Source organism: Bos javanicus, chromosome 8, assembly GCF_032452875.1.
Source record: "Bos javanicus breed banteng chromosome 8, ARS-OSU_banteng_1.0, whole genome shotgun sequence".
In the NCBI taxonomy this organism is placed as follows: Eukaryota; Metazoa; Chordata; class Mammalia; order Artiodactyla; family Bovidae; genus Bos; species Bos javanicus.
Genome location: NC_083875.1, coordinates 107,319,749 through 107,342,149, shown reverse-complemented (window position 1 = coordinate 107,342,149; position 22,401 = coordinate 107,319,749). Strand labels below are relative to the sequence as shown.

Below are 22,401 nucleotides of genomic sequence, written 5' to 3'. Positions count from 1 at the left end.
CTGATACAAGGGATCCCTGGGCTCCCTTCCTACACCTGTATGACTGATGATCTTAACATAATAAGGGACTTTCACAGAGGCAGGAACTGAAACTTCTGATTGATTAAAGAGGTACGAAAGGGAAATATTCTTTATTCAGCAGCAGCTATGTGTCAGACACTGGGCATAAGTATCTTTGAGTATTCTCTGTGTTGGTTACCTATTACTGCTTAATAAGCCACCCCAAAATGTAGTGGCTTAAAACCACTATTGATTAGTATAGCATGCATGTCACTGGGTTGGTTGGAGGTCTGCTATCTGGGCTAGACTCATCAATGTGTCTGTGAGCCGACGGGGATTCAGCTTCAAGCTGAGCTTGGTTGCCGCACCTTAACTGGGAAGTCTCCGCTCCACATGTTTGTCACCTTCCTTCTGAGACCAGCAGGCAAGCCCAGGCATGTGCTTCTATTCACTGCAGAGCAGAAGACAGAACGCAGAAACACACCAGGCTCAGAACTGACCCACCCTTTGCCTCTGCCTCATTCTATTGGTCAGAATAAGTCACATGGACACGCCCTGCTTCAAAGAGTACGGAAATAGACTCTGGCTCTTTAGGAAGAATAAAAACACCTGGCAAAGGTTGCAGACACAGGGGGAGGTGCAGAACTAGGATCACGACATAACCTACTGAATTTCATTTTCCCAATGATTCAAGGCGTTCCTTGCCTAGGCTACTGCATCGTGAAGTAAGAGCCAAGTATTTTAGACTTGACCATTCCCTTCCTTTTTACCTGTCTCCTAGTTTGTCCCCAAAGGCCACACTTAAAACTTGCATCCTGACTTTTCAATCAGCCATTTCTTTCAGTAGAAACATTCCAGAAAATATCCTCATGTAGTGACTCTTCTTTGATGACACCTAATAATTGTGGTTATAATAAAATGAGGATGATGATTTCAGCTTCCATTCATTGCACTCCATTCCAATGTTGATTATGAAAGGGGCTATGGAGTTGTAACCAGGAGATATGGGGTAAGAGACCTGAGATCTAATCCTGGCCTTGTCACTTGTTAGGTGTGTGACTCTGGATGGGAATTTCACCTTTTTTAGCTTTAGTTTTCTCATATGACAGGTAGAAATGCTTGTAGTTCCTGGCTTTTAGAGCTGTTGAAATGGTTAGGTGAGATGAGAACTTCACAGCATTTAGCATACTTCCTGGTATACTGCAGGGACTCTATCAATGTTACTATTATTATTTTTGTTGTTGCTGTCAGATGCTAAATAGTGTACTAAATGCCGTGCAGGCATTATCATATTTATAAATTGCACAGTGATTAGAAAATAGGTCTTTGTTGATATCTGTCTACTTGACCAAAACATTTATTTTCTTATGGTTATTGTCCCCATTAGGGTCTGCTAGCATATCAAAGGAGAAGGCAATGGCACCCCACTCCATTACTCTTGCCTGGAAAATCCCTTGGATGGAGGAGCCTGGTAGGCTGCAGTCCATGGGGTCACTAAGAGTTGGACACGACTGAGCAACTTCACTTTCACTTTCATGCATTGGAGAAGGAAATGGCAACCCACTCCAGTGTTCTTGCCTGGAGAATCCCGGGGACGGGGAGCCTGGTGGGCTGCCGTCTATGGGGTCGCACAGAGTCGGACATGACTGAAGTGACTTAGCAGTAGCAGTAGCAGTAGCATATCAAAGTGGCATGTATTAAGGGTAGTAAAAAGTTCCAACTTATTCTTTCAGGCCAAGAGACACTAGATTTAGAAATAGCCATGCATTTTTTTTTCTTGGCGTGTCATTCTCTAAGCCTTGCATAGATGCCTTTTCTCTCTCACAGTCCATCTGTACTAGCCACCTGCTCTTTCAAAAACATAGACACAAACACAAAGCCTTAGGTGGTGTTAAAGCACATACTGGATGCATTTTGCTCCCCAGAGGCTGGCGGCAAGGCAGCTGGACTTAAGGCTTGGCTCTGGTGATGCCTTCCATGATTGAAGAATTTTAGCACTTGCATTGCAAAATGGAAGTCATCAGCAACAAGCTAACTTAGCCACACCTTTGGGGTGAGTAGGTGCAGTAGGCAGGAAAGTGTGACAGAAATGCTTAATCATCAGGAGACGCTCTCAGAAAAGGGCACTGAGGTCACACTGTCAGATCTAGATGTCATGGATCCAGGTTTTTGATTTACAGATGATAACGGTACTTAGGCTCAGCATGGAAACTGCTTCTCCATAATAGGTGGAAAGGATCAGAAGTGTCATTCAGCAATCAGAAAATGACCCACCAGCACCTGTCCCTGGAGATTTCAATTTTACCCTTGGGTCAGCTTCTACTACTCATTTTCTCAAATGGATGCAAATTCCTCCAATCTGTCTGGGGATTTGCTCTTACCCCGAGATAATGGGAATCAACAGAGAGAGAGAGGGATCTTCTGCTCTTTTCTATCCATTATCACTTCTCTGATTATTTTGGTGCCCTCGCATGCGATTCAAGGATAATCAGAGTTTGCACGTTGACTGCATTATGAATTCCTGGGTCTCAAGACTTCCCAAGCCACCAAGGACCATCCAGAAGCCAAATCTGGCTTTTTTAGCACTGAACACTGTTCCTCTTGTACGATGCCTGACACAGAATAAGTATTCAAGTAATTCTTGTTGAGCTAATGAGTACATTAGTGTCCCCGATTCTTGAATCTTGAATCTCTCTTGAGAGCTCTCTAATCATTCATTTATTCATCCATTCATTTGTTCAAAAGATATGTATTAGGCTTCTGTTTTGGAATTCTGCATGCATGAAAAAAAAAAGCTGAATCAAACTATCCCTAGCTTCAGGCAACTCAGAGGAAAAGAGTTAAAACTCTGTACCAATCAGTTGATATCACAATCGTGGTGTGTAATAAAATGGCTCTAAACTCAATGGCTTAAATGGCAATCACTTGCTCTCATGCAACCATCTAAAGTTTGGCTGGGGGAACCTGCTGATTTAGGCTGGCCTGGCAAAGCTTGTCTCCAAACCACAGGTTAGGTATAGATGTGCGGTCATATCTGTCAATAGGGTGAGAGATGACGGGTGAGCTGGACAGAGCGCATTGCTCTCATGATAATGGCAGAGGCACAAAGAGCACCACTACAACATCCTGGGCGCACGTCATGACTGCTGGTACCTCACTAGCCAATGTGAGTCACGTGGCCAAGGTCATTATCAACACGTTCTGGGGGAGACACTCTACTCATAGAGGAAGAAGGGAGTGAATATTTGTTGGCAATAATCTAAAACATCACAGCCTTAAATGCAAATAGGATATGTCATAGAAAATATTAAATACTACACATGAGTTTACACAAAGAATAAGGTCATGTAAAGGGAAACAGCTATTACATAGAAAGGATATGATGACAATGAGAAATGGCCCTGAAGGATGGATGCTATTTGTGCATTCAGGGTACTAGTTAGGGAAAAATCTAGACAGAGGTAACAGGGAGTTTGAAGTGTGTGCAAGGAATAGTAAGGACACTTTTTTTTGATGAGGGCATAGGTTACAGAAAAAAAAATAGCAGGGGAGTAGATCAGAAAGGTGGTTTAAGAACTTAAATATCATGCTAATGGCTTACATAAGACCTAGAGCAACAAAAACTAGAGAATAACAGGTGAGAGTTAAAACTAACTAAAAAGTGCATAATGCATTGGCAAGGTAGGTGTTCAACAATATATTAGCTCCTGAGACTCTCCATGGATGTCAGGGAGAATGAACTACCAGTAGACCGAGGTGATAAATACTAGACATTACACTTTTTTAACTAGTATTTTTTCCCAGTGAATCTTGGTGGGCATCTCAAACCCCAGGCTTAATGCCACGACTGCGGTATATCTCTGCCCTGTGCAGCTTCCTCTGCATTCCCATTCCCTGTCATCCTGAGTGAAACCCCTCTTGCCTTCCAAGAAGAAGGTGAGAACCAGCTGTTGGCCAGCTGCTCAGAGAGAAGCAATGCTATCAAGAGTCCAGTGCAGGGCCAAAGGGAATCCTATCTCTGTGCAGACTTCCTCATCCCCTGCCCATCTTCAGTTTAAGTACAGATTGATATAGGCCATTGTTTTTTTAAGTTACAAAACAAATTTCATAGTTAATAAAGGCATGCATTTGTTAATTTATCCATCAAATACTTATTGAGCAACTCCTGAGTGTCAGCATGTCTCCTACGGACTGGATACGTGGCAGTGAATGAGAGAGGCAAAAATCCCTTTCCTAATAAAGCTTATATTTGAGTGATGGAGGCAATCCATCAATCAATCCGTGAATCAGCTGTGGTAGAGAAAATATCGACATAGAAATGATGGTGAATGGGTGGTACTGAGAGTCTAACAAGCAGAAGGAGAAATGAGCACCCCATCTATGCCAGCTGTGCAATGTGGGATGTATGATTCAAACTTCCTCTTGCCTCAGTTTCCTAAACTGACACACAGAGAAAGGTGTACTCTAGTGCACCTTCCTTGGGGTTACAGAAAGATTAAATGCAGCATTATTATAAAGTGCTTAGAACAGTACCTGGCACATCAAGCAGCTCCAGGTTAAAGGTGGAGACAGAGGAGCAGATGCTTTTACTGCAGCATATTCTGTGCTCTGCTCCAGGTAGATGCAAGGTGTTAGGAGCAAAGAAAACAGGGTGTCTAACCCAGCCTGCAGCATCAGAGAAATCCGCCTCGGGAGAAGGGTATTGAATCAAAGTGGAGAGGAGGAAAATTAACATACTGAGTACAGAGTTCTTGGTGCTAGGTGAGTTCTCTTATAGAGAACTTTATAGAATTTACTTTTCACAGCTTTGTAAGCCATAAGCTTTGTATGTTTATGCCCACTTTACAGATGAAAAACCAGGTCACTGATTATATACCTTACTCCTGACATTATGGTAGAGTTAGTACTCTAAACCAAGATGCTTTATACTAAACCCAGAGCCACTTTTATTTTACTGCTGTCATTTTAGACCCAGAAGGCCTAAGATGCTATAACAGCTAACATCTATTGGTTATGTTTCAGAGAAGGCAATGGCAACCCACTCCAGTGTTCTTGCCTGGAAAATCCCAAGGATGGCGGAGCCTGGTGGGCTGCCGTCTACGGGGTCGCACAGGGTCAGACACGACTGAAGTGACTTAGCAGCAGCAGCGGCAGCATTGGTTATGTTTATTGATTATTAACATAGGCTAGACACTGCTTCGTTGCTTCATGCTTTTAGTCTATCAGCTCATTTAACCTCTTCCAACTCCGTGAGGTAGGTACTTTTGTTGTTCTCAGTTGAAGAAACGAAAGTTCAGAGGGGTTAAATAAATTTTCCAAGGTCACACAGCAACATCAAAGTCATAGACAGAGATTTGACCATAGACAGTGAATCTGATACCAGAACAATTGAGCTGTTTTACATCTACGCTGCCTGTCACTCTGGGGTGAAAAGAAGCTTGCACTTGGCATTGAAGGACTTGATTCAGGACTCAGCTGTTCCACATATTTGCCCAAACTTGGGTAAGTCACATCTTGACTTTTATTCTTTTTGTACAACTTTCATTCACTTACAATTTATTTTGGCGTCACTGGGTCTTTGCTGCTGCACACGAGCTCTCTCTGGCTGCGATGAGCAGGGGCTGCTCCCCAGTTGCGGTGCACGGGCTTCTCACTGTGGTGACCACTCTTGTTGAGCACGGGCTCTGGGGAGCGCAGGCTCAGTTGCCCTGTGGCATGCAGGATCCTCCCCAACCAGGGATTGAGCTTGCGTTCCCTGCTTTGGCAGGCAGATGCCCAACCACTGGACTACCAGGGACCACCACAGACCACCAGTGGAAGTATTCTTGACACTTATAAATTGAGGCTAAAAGCTCTTGCCCTACTGGCTCACAAGGTTATGGAAGTCAAATTCATGGTGATAAATGTCGAAGTATTCAGTGTAAACGAAAGTCACTGTTAGCTCTTGCTTTGTTTTTATTTTAATACCCATACAGAGAGCAGTGGAGGTAGATGACTGGGCCAGGCATTCCTTGAAAGGGAGAAGGTAGAGGCCTTCAAATAGTTGGAGAATTTTCATGAAACTTGTTGCATGTGGCTTCCCCCAAAATATGGAATTTGAATCCACTGTGGTAGATTCAACGAGGAAACTGAATCAGTACATTCTATTAGTCAGAGCCAACCAAAGTAGGACCAGTTTTCAACAGAGATAGTGAGTACCCACTATCAGTGTGGTGGGGGGGTGTTACAATGGAAAAGTCTGCATCCTGGAGAGGTTGACACCTGGGCAGCGGTGATAGACTCCAGGCTAGACTCCTGCTGTTCTGTCTTGTACTATTCAAATCCATCTCTACCTAAAGCCAAAGCAGCATTTAAAAAATATATATCTGTCTATGCCATCCTCTTATGTAAAATCGCCCATGGCTTTCCATTTAAATTAGAACTAAATCCAAACTCCTTGCCATGGCCTACATAGACCTGAATAATTTAAGCCATACTAACTTACTTAGACTCATTTTATCCTTTTCTAGTCTTGCCTCTCTACTGCCTAGCCATGATGACTTCAGATGTTTGGCTCATAGAATTTGCCAAGTTCTCTCTCAGAGTCTTTGTGCCTGCTGCTCTTTCCGCCTGGATTTCCCCCCTCACCCCGGTTCCCATAACAATGCTTATTCATTCTTCCTTGTTTCTAATTGATTTCTACATTTTCTGAGATGCATCGCCTGGCCCTCAGATATAAATTAATACCTCTCTCATCACTCTAATTCATAGAACTATGTTCTTTTCTATCAGAACATTTAAAATCATCTACTCTTTTATTGTAACAAGAGTCAACATGAGATCTACCCTCTTCATAAATGTTTATGAATACAGTATAGTATCGTTAACTCTAAGCAAATGCTATATAGCTTCCTGGTGGCTCAGATGGTAAAGAATCTGCCTGCAATACAGGAGACCCAGGTTTGATCTCTGGGTCAGGAAGATCCCCTGGAGAAGAGAATGGCAACCCACACTAGTATTCTTGCCTGGAGAATTCCATGGACAGATGAGCCTGGCAGACTGTAGTCCATGGGGTCGCAAAGAGTTGGACACGATTGAGCAACTAACACACACACACACAAATACACACAGCAGAACTTAATCATAGAACTTAATCAGAACTAGAACTTAATCATATTGCATAACTGAAACTTTATACCCATTTATTATGTTGAGTAGCATCTCCCCATTTTCTCCTCCACTATCTTCATTTTTGATTATTTATTTTTGTCTATCTCTTGATCTGACAGTAAGCTCTATGAGGGAGGAAAACCTCTCCCTTCTTCCCTTCTGGTTTCTTTGGCTGGTATAGTAATTAAGTTGGCATAAGAAAAAGAAAAACTAATTTAATTTCATATGTATGGAAGCTCATAAAAATCTGAGACTCCAAGAAGTGACCAGAGCAGGCAGCTTCTATACCTTTCAGACAAAGAAACAATAAATTGGTAAAGAATTGACAAAACAGGGGGTTTGGGCTTGGGGCAGCTTATTAGGAAAGAAGTAACAAGCTTTGTTTACACAGCCTTCTCTGTCCTGAATTCCCTGTCCCTGGTGATGAGGACGTCTCTCCACCTCTTGGTAGAGACAGGGTACTTTTCACATGGAAGATGTATTTCCTATTTTCAGGGTACAAGGGAGGATCAGCGGTCCTGACCTAGCTGTTTCTTAAGCAACTTTAATTCAAAGCAATCGGTATGCCAATGTGGCATGTTTCAGAGTGGTATATTCTGCTTCTCTTTAGCTCCATGCAGGGACCATTTCAGTTTTGATCGTCCATGTATCCACATTCCTGGAGCATAGCCGTCCACAGTCCTCCATGAAGGAGAGATAAGAGGAAGAAAGGGAGAGAGGAGGGAAGAAGGGAGGGAGGGATGAAGAAAGGAAGAAAGGGCTCTTAGGGGTTTAAACATGTTTTTCTTTTTCTGTTTGTAAACCAGAGTCTCGGTTAAAAAAAAAAAGAAAGAAAGAAAAGTACATATGTATTATGTATAGTACCTAGAGCCCAAATGAGGGACTTCCAATAGATTTCACTGAGAGCCTCCCTAAAAGAGAGGGAAGGCATCTGGACCTTCAGGAAACTTGCAGAGCCTGCAGGGCCCCCACTTTGCTGAGTCTGCAGATTCTCAGACAAATGTCATCAAACATAGCTTGGTAAGTGGGTCAGGAGTGGAGGATGTCCTCCATATCCCTGAGATACATCTGAGCAAAGGCCCTTGGAGTTATGTTTACAGAAAGCTCCTTAAGATGGTGGGATAAACAGAGAAAGGAGGCCATGGAGCTGCGAGTCAGGGCAATAGGACCCCTGGCTGTAATAAACTGTTCAGGAGGCTTGAAAACAGGCCATCTTGGGGTTTCACCCCCAGATCATCAACCGACCTAGCGTTTGTCCTTGAGTATAATAGAGAGACCGCACTGTTCTCATTGTATAGATGAGAAAGTGATGCTTGAAGAGATGACTAAATGACATCAAAGCTGGCAACTGAGAGAGCTGGAATTGGAACCCTGGTTTCCCCGACTCTAAAGGTTGCTAAATAAGATTACTGAAAAATTAAAAACAACACGCATGCAAGCACGTGCATCAACAAACTTAAAGACACAGACGGAAAAGGTCTGCTCTCTCCCTACTGTGTGCAAGGTCTCATGGGTATTAAATGGCAGAGCTGAAATTCAAAACCAGTGTCATCTTATGCGAAAGACTATTCTTTTAACATCCATTCACTCATTTAACAAGTTATCACTGATGACCTCCCACATGCCAGGCAGCAGAGGACAAAACTGTCAGGATTTCTGCCCTCGTGGTAACTATAAGTTAATAGGGAAGACAAATTATCAAAGGACACCCTTGCAAAGCGGTTGTTATCATCCCCATTCCAAAAGCGTGGGAACTCTTGACCCTTAAACTATACTGTCTAATTGGAGGAGGTCGTGGAAAAGACTTCACTGCCAGTTGACCTGAAAGCTGGACCTGGCCTCCTCAACTCCCTTCCCTCTGTTTGAAATGTATTAATACATTTCATGCATCGTTCCCAGAACCACGTCAAGGACACTGCCTTGAGAGAGCAATGTGTTTTTGAGACAAGCTGAATGGTGTATGTGACTGAACCCTGTTAAGACTTCTATGCAGACTTCCAAGACTCTGGCAGACAGATGCAAAGATCGACCTGTCCTGCAGCACCCAAGGCAAGCCTTGGGTCTTGTTAGCACTGCCGCCTGACAGTCTTGGAGGGGGGTGGTCCGCCTCTTTCTTTGGTTTCCCCTTGCCCTCAGCCTGCGGGGCTTAGTTTTGAATTTCAACCCAAATAAATTGGAAGGACTTTATTCAACGTAAATTGCCCAGCAGATTGCAGGGAGCACGTTTTCTATGTGTTCCCAATTCTATGTAAAGCCAGGATTAACAATTGCAACCTCACAGATGGTTGTGAGAATCAAATAAGAAAAAATGTTTTGCGCCTAACTCATAGTAGGCACCCAGAAAATGTTGTAGTAATAGTCACTCTATGCTTCCAATAGCTTCACCAGTTCAAAATGTAACAGTACAATGTGCTGCAGGAAGCAAAATGACCTGGGACTCACTAGCAGAGAATAAAACTTACACTTTTCATTAGTAATATATACTCTAATGCCCCAGGTTCACAGTTCAGCTTGAATAAATATAGAGCAGATATTGCAAGGCTTTTTAAAAAAACTAAAGCAGCTACCTGTGGCTGATTCATGTTGATGTAGCAGAAACCAACACAATATTGTAAAGCAAGCAATTATTCTCCAATTAAAAAAAAAAAATCTAAAGCAGGGTCCTAGACAGAAAGAGCCATTGGAATCCAGAAAGAGGATCCTGCAAATACACCAGTAGTAAGATTTGGAAGGAAAAAAAAAAAGATGCAGGGGAATATCACCCATTAGTATGTGTTAATGATGAAAGATGATGAGTGTAACACAGGAAGAAGGAAACACGGATAGGTGAAATGATTAAGTAGGCAAAGAAGTACAGGGATTTGGGCACAAGCAAATAAATGATGGGGATGAATTAGAGATGAGTGAACTCGAAAAAGAAAATGCAAAAGGATGAATGAGGAAAGAGAGACTTTCAAGGAGTGTTGTGAGAATTTTGGCTAGATGGTATAAGAAGGATTTGAAATGACTGCAGTAAATCATGGAACAAGAGGAGGTTGATTTAGAGGACTGGGGATGGAGAATGTGGGAGGTAGTGAAAGGTATGAGTCGGAGGAAAAAGATAATAAATTTGAGAATCGTTAAGGGAAAGAGTCAGAGAAGTCCTGGGTTGAAGCAGAAATCAGTCAAACAGATGCAAGTAGAAATGAAGAAAGACAATGGTGATTAAAATATCCTTTCATTTTTCATGAAGGATAAGTTAGAGACAATGGTGGAAGTTCACTCTAAATGAGATAGAGTGGAAATGTTCTGAAAAGGGAGATGGGAAATGGAGGGATGAAAGCAGAGAGACAGAAGGGTCACAGAAAGACCAAATAAATAGATATTTGGAGGTGAAAACAAGCTAGTGTTACTGAGGACCTACTATGTGCCAGAAACTACTGGGTACTTCCACTTATACCTGCTGGTTCACTCAACCTTCCCATCACCCAACTTAAAGAAAATTAAGGCTCAGACAGGTTAATCACTTTAATTAACCAACGAGTGAGAGATATGGAAATGAATTTGAGCTTACATCAAAGAGAGGTTTCTGAGTCAAAGAAGCAGGGGTCGAACCTAGGTCTTCTGCATTGCAGGCGGATTCTTTAGGGTCTGAGTCACCAGGGAAGCAAAGAAGCAGCAGTATTAGAAATATTTACAATGGTCTAATTTGGAGAGATCGACAATAAAAGGAAAAGCCCCAACACGGGCCTTCATCTTGTAACTGTTCCTACAGCAGCTGATGGAATGGGGCTCCACATGGTTTAAGGTGCCAGAGTTGGCAGACCTAACACAGGAGAGTGTCTGCGGGGAGGTGGCTGAAAGGAAAAAAAGGAAACAGTGCGCTGAGTGATAAATGGGTTCAACGAGCTGCAGGGAGCAAGGCAGGATGAAAAGGACACGTGAATTACAGAGAGGGCCGTGACTGAGGCGAAAGAAACAAACGGGGGGGCATGTGCAGATACAAAGAGGATCGATGGAAGATTGGGCCTAGACAGAGTGGAGATGGAGCGGGAGATAACAAGCTCTCCTCCTGAATTGGAGTTTGTGTCTTAGACATCGTCTTGAAGCTTACAGAGGAAAGACTGTTAAAAAGAAATCACTTGGATCATGGAAATCTGCAAAGGGAGGGAAGAAGGACAGAAGGAAAGATGGAAAGAAGGGAGGAATAAACAGAGAGAAGGAAGGACAGACGACTCACTGTGGAAAACCAAAAGGATGGGTCCCTTTTCCCCCTGCAGAATTATGGCTGGTGCCTGCTCTAATACCTGTCTTATAAGTAAAAAGTCAATGAATGCATGATCATTCATTCACAAAATACTGATTTTGTATCTCTACGCTATGTCAGCCACAGGGCTAGTTTGGGGTGGTAAGCAAGACACTCACAGACTTTGATCTTTTGGAGTTTCCAGTCTAGAGGGGGAGCTGCATCGAGAAAGTACACTAGGACTTCTCTGGTGGCTCAGTGGTAAAGAATCCACCTGCCAATGAAGGAGACACGGGTTCCACACCTGACCCTGATCCAGGAAGATCCCACATGCCTCACAGCAACTAAGCCTGTGAACCACAACTGCTGAGCCTACGCTCTAGAGGGTGGAAGCAGCAACTGCTGAGCCCATGGGCCCTAGATCCCATCCTCTGCAATGAGAGAAGTTGCATAATGAGAGTAACCCTTGCTTGCTGCAACTAGAGAAAAGCCCAAACAGCAAGGAAGACCCAGCACAACCCCAAATAAACAATCACATACAATCATTAAAAAAGAAAATCTACTAATAAATGGACAATAATTAAAACTACATAGTGAGTGCATATTGAGAGAGAGAGATGAAAGGGCATAACAGGAAAGTCAGAGAGGGGCTCGCTTAGATTGGGGGTTTAGTCATCTTAAGGAAAGTGCTTTATTCACTAAGACTTACATTTCAGTGAAAGGTCACTGGGGAAGTCTGAAGGGCATTCCCTCCAGGCAGAAGAAAGCGCCTTTGGGAAAACACTGGGGACACAAGAGCATGAAATAATCCAGGAACAGGAAAGAGGTGCATGTGGCCAGAGCAGAGTGATGGTGGAGAAGATCTTGACACAAGGAGCCAGAGAGGAAAATAGGGAGCGAGATACCAGAAGATGTTTGGATTTACTTTATAATGCTAACAGAACCTCATATGGGCTAGACATTTTCACACATGTGACCTCATTTAATTTGCACAATGATCCTGAGAAATGGGTATTTCTTTCCTTCTTTCACAAATAAGATCTAATAGGGGCATTATTCGGAGAAGGCAATGGCACCACACTCTAGTACTCTTGCCTGGAAAATCCCATGGACGGAGGAGCCTGGTAGGCTGCAGTCCATGGGGTCGCTAAGAGTCGGACACGACTGAGCAACTTCACTTTTACTTTTCACTTTCACGCATTGGAGAAGGAAATGGCAACCCACTCCAGTGTTCTTACCTAGAGAATCCCAGGGACGGAGGAGCCTGCTGTCTATGGGGTTGCACAGAGTCGGACATGGCTGAAGTGACTTTGCAGCAGCAGCAGTAGGGGCATTATTGAGTAATTTGACCCAGTAGGGAAATAGCAGAGATGACATATAAACCAAAGCCTGTCTCTCTGCAGTCTCTGCTTTTTCAACCACACTAGCTTGTCTCAGTCATGTGGTATGAATTTTGTTTAGTCACTCAGTTGTGTCCAACTCTTTGCGACCCCATAAACTGCAGCAGGTCAGGCTTCTCTGTCCTTCACTATCTTCCAGAGCTTGCTGAAACTCATGCCCATTAAGTCAGTGATACCATCCAACCATCTCTGCCATCCCCTTCTCCTCATGCCTTCAATCTTCCCCATTATCAGGGTCTTTTCCACTGAGTCAGCTCTTCACATCAGGTGGCCAAAGTTTTGGAGCTTCAGCATCATTCTGTCCAATGTCCTCTTCAGGAATGATTTCCCTTAGAATTGACTGGCTTAATCTCCTTGTTGTCCAAGGGACTCTCAAGAGTCTTCTCCAGCACCCAGCTTGAAAGCATCAAGTCTTCGGCACTCAGCCTTCTTTATGGTCCAACTCTCACATTCATACATGACTTCTGGAAAAACCATAGCTTTGACTAGATGAAGTTAAAAAAAAAAAAGAGTACAGTAAGGTAGGGGAAGAAAGAAAGGAAAAAAAGTTACAAAGCAACCTAGAAAGGCAAATATGAAAGATGAAAGATGAAGCAAGAGGAAACATTTGCTGGGGTGCTGGAAGGGGTTTGGAAGAATGAAAAGGAATTTCAGATCACTGGAGTCAGAGATGGGGGTATGAAAGGACCCTAGAGAAGAATAAATTGCATCAATCATGAATTGTAACTAATTAAATCAATAACGAACTGTGACTTAGCAAGAGAGGGGAAAGGCAAAAAAAGGGGTATCAGTGGCCACAAGACAGGGCATCAGTGTGTGAACAGGGGGGTCCTAGCATCCTGAGGGTAGGTGAGGGTTTGGGGCAGGAAGGTGGTGTGCTGCTGCAGAGAATGCGAGGACTTAGGAGTCACACAGATGTGAGTTCCAATACTTGGTAACTGTGTGATCAGAGTCAAGTTCCTTAGCTTCCCTGAGCCTCAAACTCTGACTCTATCAAGTGGGGATAACAAGCCTCCCTCCAGATGTTGCTGAGATTAGACATCAAAACAGCAGTTATAATTTATTGAGCACCTACTATATTAAGCATTTTGCATAATAGTTGCTGAAGTCTCACTACCACGAGAAGGCAGGAATTGTTATCATCATTCATTGATGTTCGGCATAAAGTTTTGAAGCTGCAGACTATGTGCTCAGAAGTATGAATTATTTTCCTGTTGCTGCTGCTGCTAAGTCACTTCAGTCGTGTCTGACTCTGTGCGACCCCATAGATGGCAGCCCATCAGGCTCCTCTGTCCCTGGGATTCTCCAGACAAAAATACTGGAGTGGGTGCCATTTCCTTCTCCAATGCATGAAAGTGAAAAGTGAAAGTGAAGTCGCTCAGTCGTGTCCAACTCTTAGCGACCCCATGGACTGCAGCCTACCAGGCTTCTCCGTCCATGGGAGTTTCCAGGCAAGGGTACTGGAGAGGGGTGCCAGTGCCTTCTCCTAGCTGTTCCCATTCAATACTGCCTACTAGATAAAGTGGGTCCTCCTCAACATGAACAGAAAATCCCTTGCCTGCCTTTTTTGTCTCTACTTCAATCTCTAAAGAACTTCCTCTATTTCCCTTTGTGAGCTTTGCCCTTGGTGCCTTCCACTGGTTGGCACTTTCTCTTCTCAGTCAGGAGTGTTAGTTGCAAGCAACAGATATCACTTCTGATCATTTAAGCAGTAACAGAATTCGATAGTGATATTACTCAGAATCTCCAGGAGGGCACAGGATCTGGGCTGAAGTCCATGAAGTCAAGAGCACCGCTCCAAGTCACATCACAGAAATGGCTGATGGAACCAGGTACCACTGGGTACCACAGGGTAATTCACACTTTTGACACCAAATGACAGTGTGCTCTAAGCAGCAGTGTTAGAACCATTTCCACTAGTGTTGAAATCTGGATGTAACTGCCCCACCTGTTACCACTTTGGTCCCCAACTGGATTCTGCCTAATTCTAGCTTCTTTCCCAGCATCTGGCGTGGGTGAATCTGATGGGTGAATTCTGAGTCACGTGCTCAACCCTAGTTGCAGTGGAAGCTGAAAGTAGCTGGAAATTGTAGCCTCTTCATGGGAAGTGGACTCTGGCTCAGAGAGTAAAGCAACCTCTAAACTAGGAAAGGGACTCACTCAAACACTGAGCAGCTGCCAGGAATGCCAAATGCCAGCTTTAACCTGGAATGTCCACTCCCATGCCACTAGACCTACATGGCTCAATTTCATTGCCACCTCCTCTGGGAAGCTTTGATTTCTCCAAGCACATGTTTCAGAGCACCTGATAAAAGAAACACACGTCTGCCTGCCTGCCTGGTATCTGAGATATTCCTGTGCTCTCTCATCCCCACACCTCCTTTCCCAACATTATAAGCTCTCCAAGGGCAGGAGTTGTGTTTATCCATCTCTGGATCTCCTTATAGTGCCTGGTAGGAGCCCTAGATATTCCGTGGTGAATGAATGAATGAAAGTGTTGGTCTCATTCGACAGGCCTTTGTACCAGAGGTCCATGAAGGACTTGCACAGACTCTGCCTTACATAAGGGAGCCCTTTTTTCCTGGTGTGCACTTCTATAAATGGACTATGTCAGCATATTTGAAGAAAGGGGCATAGAAAATCAGAAAGCCCCATTGCAGAGGATAGTGGCGGATTGTAAGGGTACAAAGGAGAGACTGAGGGAGCCAGGGCGACATATTTTGGAGGAGTAAATGAACTGGAGCAGGCACCAGGGCGGCAGGAGACAATTTAGGATCTGAGGACTTGAAAGGCCAGATTTCTAACCCCACCCCCACGCCAGGTTCACAGATTAGTAAACTGAGACAGGAGAAGCATACCTTACAAGCCTCTGAGCTGAAAAAGGCCCAAATGTGCTCACGCAGACATGCCTTTCACAATATCTTTGATGGGTGGGCTTTCCCAAGGTCACTGAGGACAGTGTGATTCAGTTTAAACAGCCAAAGCTTTGGAGCTTGGAGTTCAGATCTCAGCTCTTGTGCTCATTCACTGTATAACCTTGGGGGGTCCCTTTACCTCCCTGACCTCCTGCTCTCAGTTTCCTCATCTGGAAAATGGGAATCATGATACCCATCTCACTAGAGCATGTTTATGTATAAAAGTTAACATAGGTACAGGTCCAGCACTTGGAGAATGCTTACTAAACAGTATAATGAAGTCCAAGGTCACAGCACAGGTTTTGATTTTTTCCTTCTTTTCAGTCCTCTCCCTTTATTCAAAGTCATGAAAAAGTGAATAAAATGTGATGGGAGAGGGAGAAAGGCCATTCCTATGAAGGGTTAAAGACAGGAAGGAGAAAAGAGGCAGAAGAGGGGAGAGCTAAGATGAGAGAAGTGGCTAAGCGAGGAGACCACACCAAAAGCACAGACAGGAAAAAAAAGAAAAAACCCAGGAGATGGGAAATGGCTCACAAATAATAGGTAAGGAGCATTTATAAGATTAAAGTCAAGACAAGTAAGAATGAAATGTGTATTTGGAGAGATGAAAGAGAGAACAGAGAGGGGAAAGATGAAGAAAAGGAGGGGAGTGGAGGCGTGGGGGGGAGCACTCCTCGAGGTTCACATCCCTATAGACAGGATGACTCCCTGGGGGATCCGAAGTATGTGGGTCAGAGAGAACCGACCCGGGGCCAAAAGGTTGCCCTGTGTCTGAGGACCTCGGTTTACAGTTCAACTAGAATCTGGGAGAAAAAAGACGGGTGCGGGCGTGAAGAGTGGGTGAACAGACACCTCCTCTGGGGCTCAGGCAGTAGGTATAGGAGCCCTTGGGAGCCAGGAGCCCAGGGAATAGTAGGTCCCTACCTCGCATCCTTTTCAGGAATTTCGCACACAGAGCAGTCAAGTAGAGCAGCTCCACGCTAGGAGCAGGCATCCAGAATAGAAGCGCCGGCTCGCCGGGCGCAGGCTGAGGGCCAGAACATCCTGCCCCGGTCCGTGTAGGGGGCGGGGCGGGGGGCTAGAGGCGGGAGTTCATCAGCTCTCGGTGCCCCCTCCGAGACCTGGGTAGATGCGAGAGGTGCGGTCCTAGTGGTGGGAGAATGAATGTCAGAGTGGTGGGCAAGCGGGTGGGGAGGGGGTCTCTGAGACCACAGGAATTATTTCCGGGACTCGAGAAAGGGTACAGGACTTGTTATTGGGCTTAAGGGGAGACAAAGTTCAGTCCTGGCCATCCAGAGGCGTCCCCCTACCTCTCAGAAGGCGGGGCCTGGAGCAAGGCTGGGCTACGGCGCGCCCCAGGGGCAGCCTCCGGGTGAGCGAGGGCTGGGGTGAAGCTGGGAGAGCTGGGTTATTAGGTGGACTTAGGGGAGCGCCCAGGGTCCCCGAATCTTAGGAATCTGGAGAGGGGTGCTGCGGCTCAAGAATATTGTGCGGGGCTGATCGGGGGATCCTAGGAAAGGCGAGGGGCGGGGGCGACTGGGATTTGCACGAGGCCGGGCGGAGCCTCCGAAACGCTCCGGGTCTGAGCCGGGGGGAGAGCCAGCGAAAGGGGCGGGCGGCGGGGCCCGGGGAGGCGGTGCGGCGGGGCGGGCCAGGGCCGGTCGGGAGGCGGAGCCCGGAGCTGGGGGCTGCTGGTGAGCGGCTCCCACGGCTCCTTAGCTCCGGCGCCCCGGTTCGCTTCGGCGTCCACCGCCGCCGCTTCTTCTTCCTCCTTCGCCACCGCCGCCGCCGCCCGCAGCCCCGCAGCCGCTCCCGCCATGGCCGCCGCCGGCGCCCGGCGCAGCCCCGGCCCCAGCTCGGGGCTCCGGGGGCGGTTGAGGCTCGGCTTCCACCCGCCGCCGCTGCTGTTGCTCCTGCTCCTGTTGGCCGGCGCCACCGCCGCCGCCTCGCGGGAGCCCGACAGCCCCTGCCGGCTCAAGACCGTCACGGTGTCCACGCTGCCTGCCCTGCGGGAGAGCGACATCGGCTGGAGCGGCACCCGCGCCGGGGCCGGGACCGGGGCCGCCGCCGCCGCCGCCGCCGCGTCCCCGGGCTCCGCCGGCTCCGCGGGCACCGCCGCCGAGTCGCGCCTGCTGCTCTTTGTGCGTAACGAGCTGCCGGGGCGCGTCGCGGTGCAGGACGACCTGGACAACACGGAGCTGCCCTTCTTCACCCTGGGTAAGGCTTGGCGCCGGGACTCGCGGGGTCCCGGGAGCCCCTAAGTGAAGCCGGACGGGTGGGGGCGCCCTGGGGATTCCCGCCCCGGGCTGCCCCGCTTGGGGTCGAGTGAGGGCAGCTGAGGGGCCCAGAGGGCGTACAGGTGGTTGGGATGAGCGCGTGGCGGGAGCCGGGGGGCGTGCCAGCCCTCTCGCAGTGGGGTCCGTCTCTCAGTGCCGACGTTGAGCTTTGCCGCGGTCCATCCCGGACGCCGAGACCCCAGCTGATGCGAGTACTCGCGCTAGGGGCCGCGGTGAACCCCGCTCGCAAGCCAGGTCTGGGTCCAGCCGCCCACTGCTTCTCCGGGCACGGCCGTGGGCCGCCAGCGGTTACCGCCCCCTCGCTCTCGCCTAGGAGTTCTTGGCTCTGCTCCTCGGGATAGGTTTTCTAGACAATCGGAGCGCAGTAGCTCCATGTAGAATCCCTCAGTCCGCATACACTCGGTTTCCCTGTGGGTTGGGTGACCTTGGCCAAGTCGCTTCCTTTCTCTGGGCGTCAGTTTTAGCCATCGTGAAATGGGGCCGGGGAGGATTGAGCGGTGTCTGAGCCCTGGGGTTCAGAACCCAAGGTCTCTACTTTCTGATTCTCCCTCCATCGCCTTGTCGCATTCGCCTTCCTAACCCCTCCCAATGGAGAGCAGGTTAGTCCTCGCAGCTCACTCACTGCGCTAATAATAATAACTTAAAGGTGTGACCTGGGGAGGAGAGAGGCAAGGGGTGGGCGTGGGGGCTCAAACGGAAAAGTTAATCAGAAAGTTCGCCAGCAGCTTGCTGCCTGCTGGTTCCCGGCGCGAATCCCGGAGGAGTCGGCCCTTCCGTGGAGCTGCGGGAAGCACAGCTGATTCCCACCCGGGTAATTGATAGCTTAATTATCTCGGAGAGCGTTTACAAAAATGTTGTTCCCCCTTCGCTCTCCCGCGCTCGCTCATCGCTCTCTCCCCCCTCCCCTCTTGGGGGCGCGGGGTGCGATTGGTTGTCGGAGTCTGGCTAAAGCCAGCTCCGGGAAGGCGCTGGGGTTCACGCAGACTCCAGATACCCCGTCCCCGGGTCCTTGGCCTCACCGGGGTCCGGCTCGGCTTAGGCACCTCGGGATGGGCCTTCGAGGTCACATGGCTACAGGATCCGGGCTTGAACCTCTGAGGTTAACTCTTTGCTCGCCCAAGAACCCCCAAAGAGTAATCAATGGACCGGACTCCTCTGTCCAGAGACCGCCCCCCTCCCCGCCCCCCATGCCTTTCCTGCTTGCCTTTTGGAGATCTGAGCGAGTGCCAGGCCCTCTCGTGGTCTGAGTTTGTGCCTCGGGCTCTCCCAGGCTGGCTGTAACCTGAGCCTGCCATGCTTTCTGGGATGCTAGGCGGGAGACCGCCTTGCAGGTTCCCAGGGGGACTTCCCGCGGCGGCGTGTCTTGCGTTCGACACACACACAAATTCAAGCATACACACCCCTGCGTGGACACATACACATTCACACACACGCTTGCACACCCCAGTGACCCTTCCCACGTGCACTTGTGGGATGCCCTTTTCCAATAAGGCGATGCGGCTGGCGTTCCTTACGCTGAAGAGCTCCTATGACCCCAGGCAGGGAAGGACCCTTCCAGAGAAATGGAAGGTGTGCCTTCTACACTTCCAGTCCCAACCTTCTCCCTCCAGCCTCCTGATCTCTCTCCTCTGGGTTGTCCAGAGAGGTCGGGAGTGGGAATCCCCCTAAAAAGCTGTTCAAGTGAGGGGGAAACGGGGAACATTGCGTATGGCATGACTTGGAGGTAAGAACCCAGAGCATTCTTGCTCCCCTCGGATGTGAGGACTGGGCTACCCAGGTACAGGAGTCATCCCAGAATTCCTAGAGCTGGCAGCCCCTGCCTTTTCAAACTTTGGCTTTCAAGAGGGAATGAATGCCAGGGAGCCTGGGGCAGGCTGAGTGAGGAACTGAAAGACCCAAATCCCCCAGGACCCACGCTTCAGCCCGAGAGTCTCTTGGTACCCTCCACTTGGAGCCTTCTGCCTTCTCTGACGCAGGCGGCTGAGCCCGGCGGAGATGGCCTGCTGTGGGGTGCCGGGGCGCCGTCCTCCTTGGTGGCTCGGAGGCCTTTGGGGGTTCAGGGGCCCCCTCCTCCTCCTCTTCCTCCCCCAGAGCCCTGGACTGGCAGCTCAAGGCACTCCTGCCAGGGATTTGGCTAGCGAGGTAGTCGCCAGATGGCCAAGTATAGCAGGAGCTGTGTAGGGAGACGTGGGCTTTTTGTTTGTGTTGGTCTTCCACTGTTTGCGTGTAAACACAGAGCGCACAGTGAGCTCTGGGAGGGCCAGGCTGGCTGAAAATGAGGGGTGAAAGGAGGGGGTACTATGAGTCATTTATGGCCATATCTCCCCCAGGGTCCCCAGGCAGCCCCATCCCACCATTCCTGTCCTCAGACCTTCTAAACATCGTTGTCTCGTGTTTGTCTCCAGCGAGTTGAATGCGTCTTTCACTCTTAGGTTGCCAGTTCCAGCGATTTGGAGATGGCATGTGCCACAGATGTGCATGCAAAGTCGGTAAATGCTGAACGTGGCCGATAGTGGGGTGTGTGGAGCCACCACTAGGGGGTGATGGTGTCTGCCAAAGCCTTTGGGCCATGCTTAGGGTTGTGGACCCAGAGCTGGTAGTGGTAAATTGTCCCCGGCCTTAAGGGGAGGCGGGGGCGAACAAGGTGAAAGGTCGAGTTCCCACTTTACTCCCAGTCCAGGTGGGGGACCTTCAAGTTCATCTGCACACCGTTTCTACTATCCCTACTCACCAAAGTCAGTGGCATCCCTGGCCCGCCCTCCCTCCATTCTGCCTCTCTTGTTTGAGCTATTGGCTGTATTATTGGGAGTGCCCAGACATAAAAGACTTTTCTCCAGGTCTATTCTTCTCCGTGTTTCTAATCTTCCCTTCATGTTCCAGCCTGCTTTATGTAGGTGGAAGTTCTCTCAGAGGTGAAATACCACCCCTCCCCCAGATTTCTGTGTCTGGGCCTCTTCTTTAGAGTCTGAGTTGGTGGCACGGATAAAGTGAATTTCCTCAAACTTGATCAAGGAATGGCAGATAGTTGTTGCTCCTTAATGTGGTGCAAAGAGCTTTACTCTTGCCTTTTATTATTTACTCACATGGAATATAGGGGAGGGGGCACTGCTGTAATTGATTCCCATTTTACAGATTAGGCAACATTCTTTAGAGAGGCCAGATGCCTAGTCCGAGGTCTTAGTGTGAGTAAATGCAGACCTGGGACTGGAGTCTCAGTCCACCAGACACCTACATTCTCGGTAATTGCTAAACTCAAGCCATCTTGAGCCAAATATGCATCGAGGGGCTGGTTACACTTATGTAGGGCATAGAGCAGAGCCTTGAAGAGAAATGCAACGATCAACACAAGAACCTTTCCTAAGGGAACTTAGCTGCATTGGTGTGCTGAAGTATGAGAGTGTGAGAATCAGGCATGAGTTAAATGACCTCCAATGACCCTGCCAACTCAAAGTTTCATGACTCATGGGATGTCAAAGGGCATCCTATGCAGTGGTGCCAGGGAATGATAGAGAGGACACTTTCTGTAAAATCAAGGAGGGAAGGTATCTCTTGAGACTCAGAGAAAGCTGGGGACACTTCCTGGACAGGAAAAAATAGGATGAGCCATGGAGGATGGGCTGGGGGAGACATTGAATGCTGCAGTACAGCTTGGGCACTTGATGCCTGTTAGGACCTGGAACTCTCAGCTGTGGCCCATTGTGACCTTGAACAAGTCACTTATCCCCAGATCTTCAGTTCTTTCATGCTGTAATATGAGTGGGTGGATGAGCCCTAAAATAATCCTTTGGTGTAAAGATTCTATGAACTTGAAGTGCCCTGATCTGCTCTGTAAGTCTGACTTAACTTCTCTTGCTTCTCACTCTCTCCTTTTCTTTGCTGGTAGCATGGGGGTGTCAGGAAGGACCCACGGAAAGAAGGAATTCGAACAGGGACAACTGTCAGTGCAGGGCTTCTGAGGCGAACAGGCGTATCACGCAGTTCTCCTCAGCCCCCAGGCAGCCCCAGAGTGTGCCTGTGGATTTAGCTTTCATGCCCACTGGCAGGGAAATGGCATCCTTCTTCCTGTGCTTGATAGCGGCCGGGCTGGACTGTTTACCACCAGCCTTGATTCAGTGAAAGGGGGAAAAGAGATAAAACGGAGTAAACTGCTCACTGCCAGCATCTGTTACTAATTTGCTTGTGTTATAAATCACACAGGTGAGGAATATTGCTTTGTCTTTGGGGGAGGGTGTCTCAAGAAGGAAAACCATCCAGCAGTGTGTCTTTAAAAGGATCTGCGTAAGTAGATCTGGCAGTGTCCTGAAGCATTGTCCCGAAAGGATGCTCCTTGCAGGAAGCTGATCGGCCTGAGGGGAAGACGAAGAAGCTCTGAAATGCCAGTTTGGTCAGTTCTGCAAAGATTCCTTAAAATACAG

The 22,401-nt window shown here is 47.8% G+C and overlaps 1 protein-coding gene across 5 annotated transcripts in view; it reads left to right on the top strand.

Moving 5' to 3' along the window:
* The first annotated feature begins 17,341 nt into the window (after positions 1-17,341).
* Positions 17,342-22,401, top strand: part of ASTN2 (astrotactin 2) — a 1,056,817-nt gene continuing 1,051,757 nt past the window's right edge. For 2 of the 5 annotated variants that reach the window (XM_061426655.1, XM_061426656.1), the window contains exon 1: positions 17,359-17,906. In XM_061426655.1, the coding sequence (XP_061282639.1) occupies positions 17,507-17,906 (400 nt within the window). In that variant the 5' untranslated portion in view covers positions 17,359-17,506. Of the gene's footprint in view, positions 17,907-22,401 lie in introns of all 5 variants that reach the window. The other 3 variants (XM_061426657.1, XM_061426654.1, XM_061426658.1) reach the window with 2 other exon arrangements.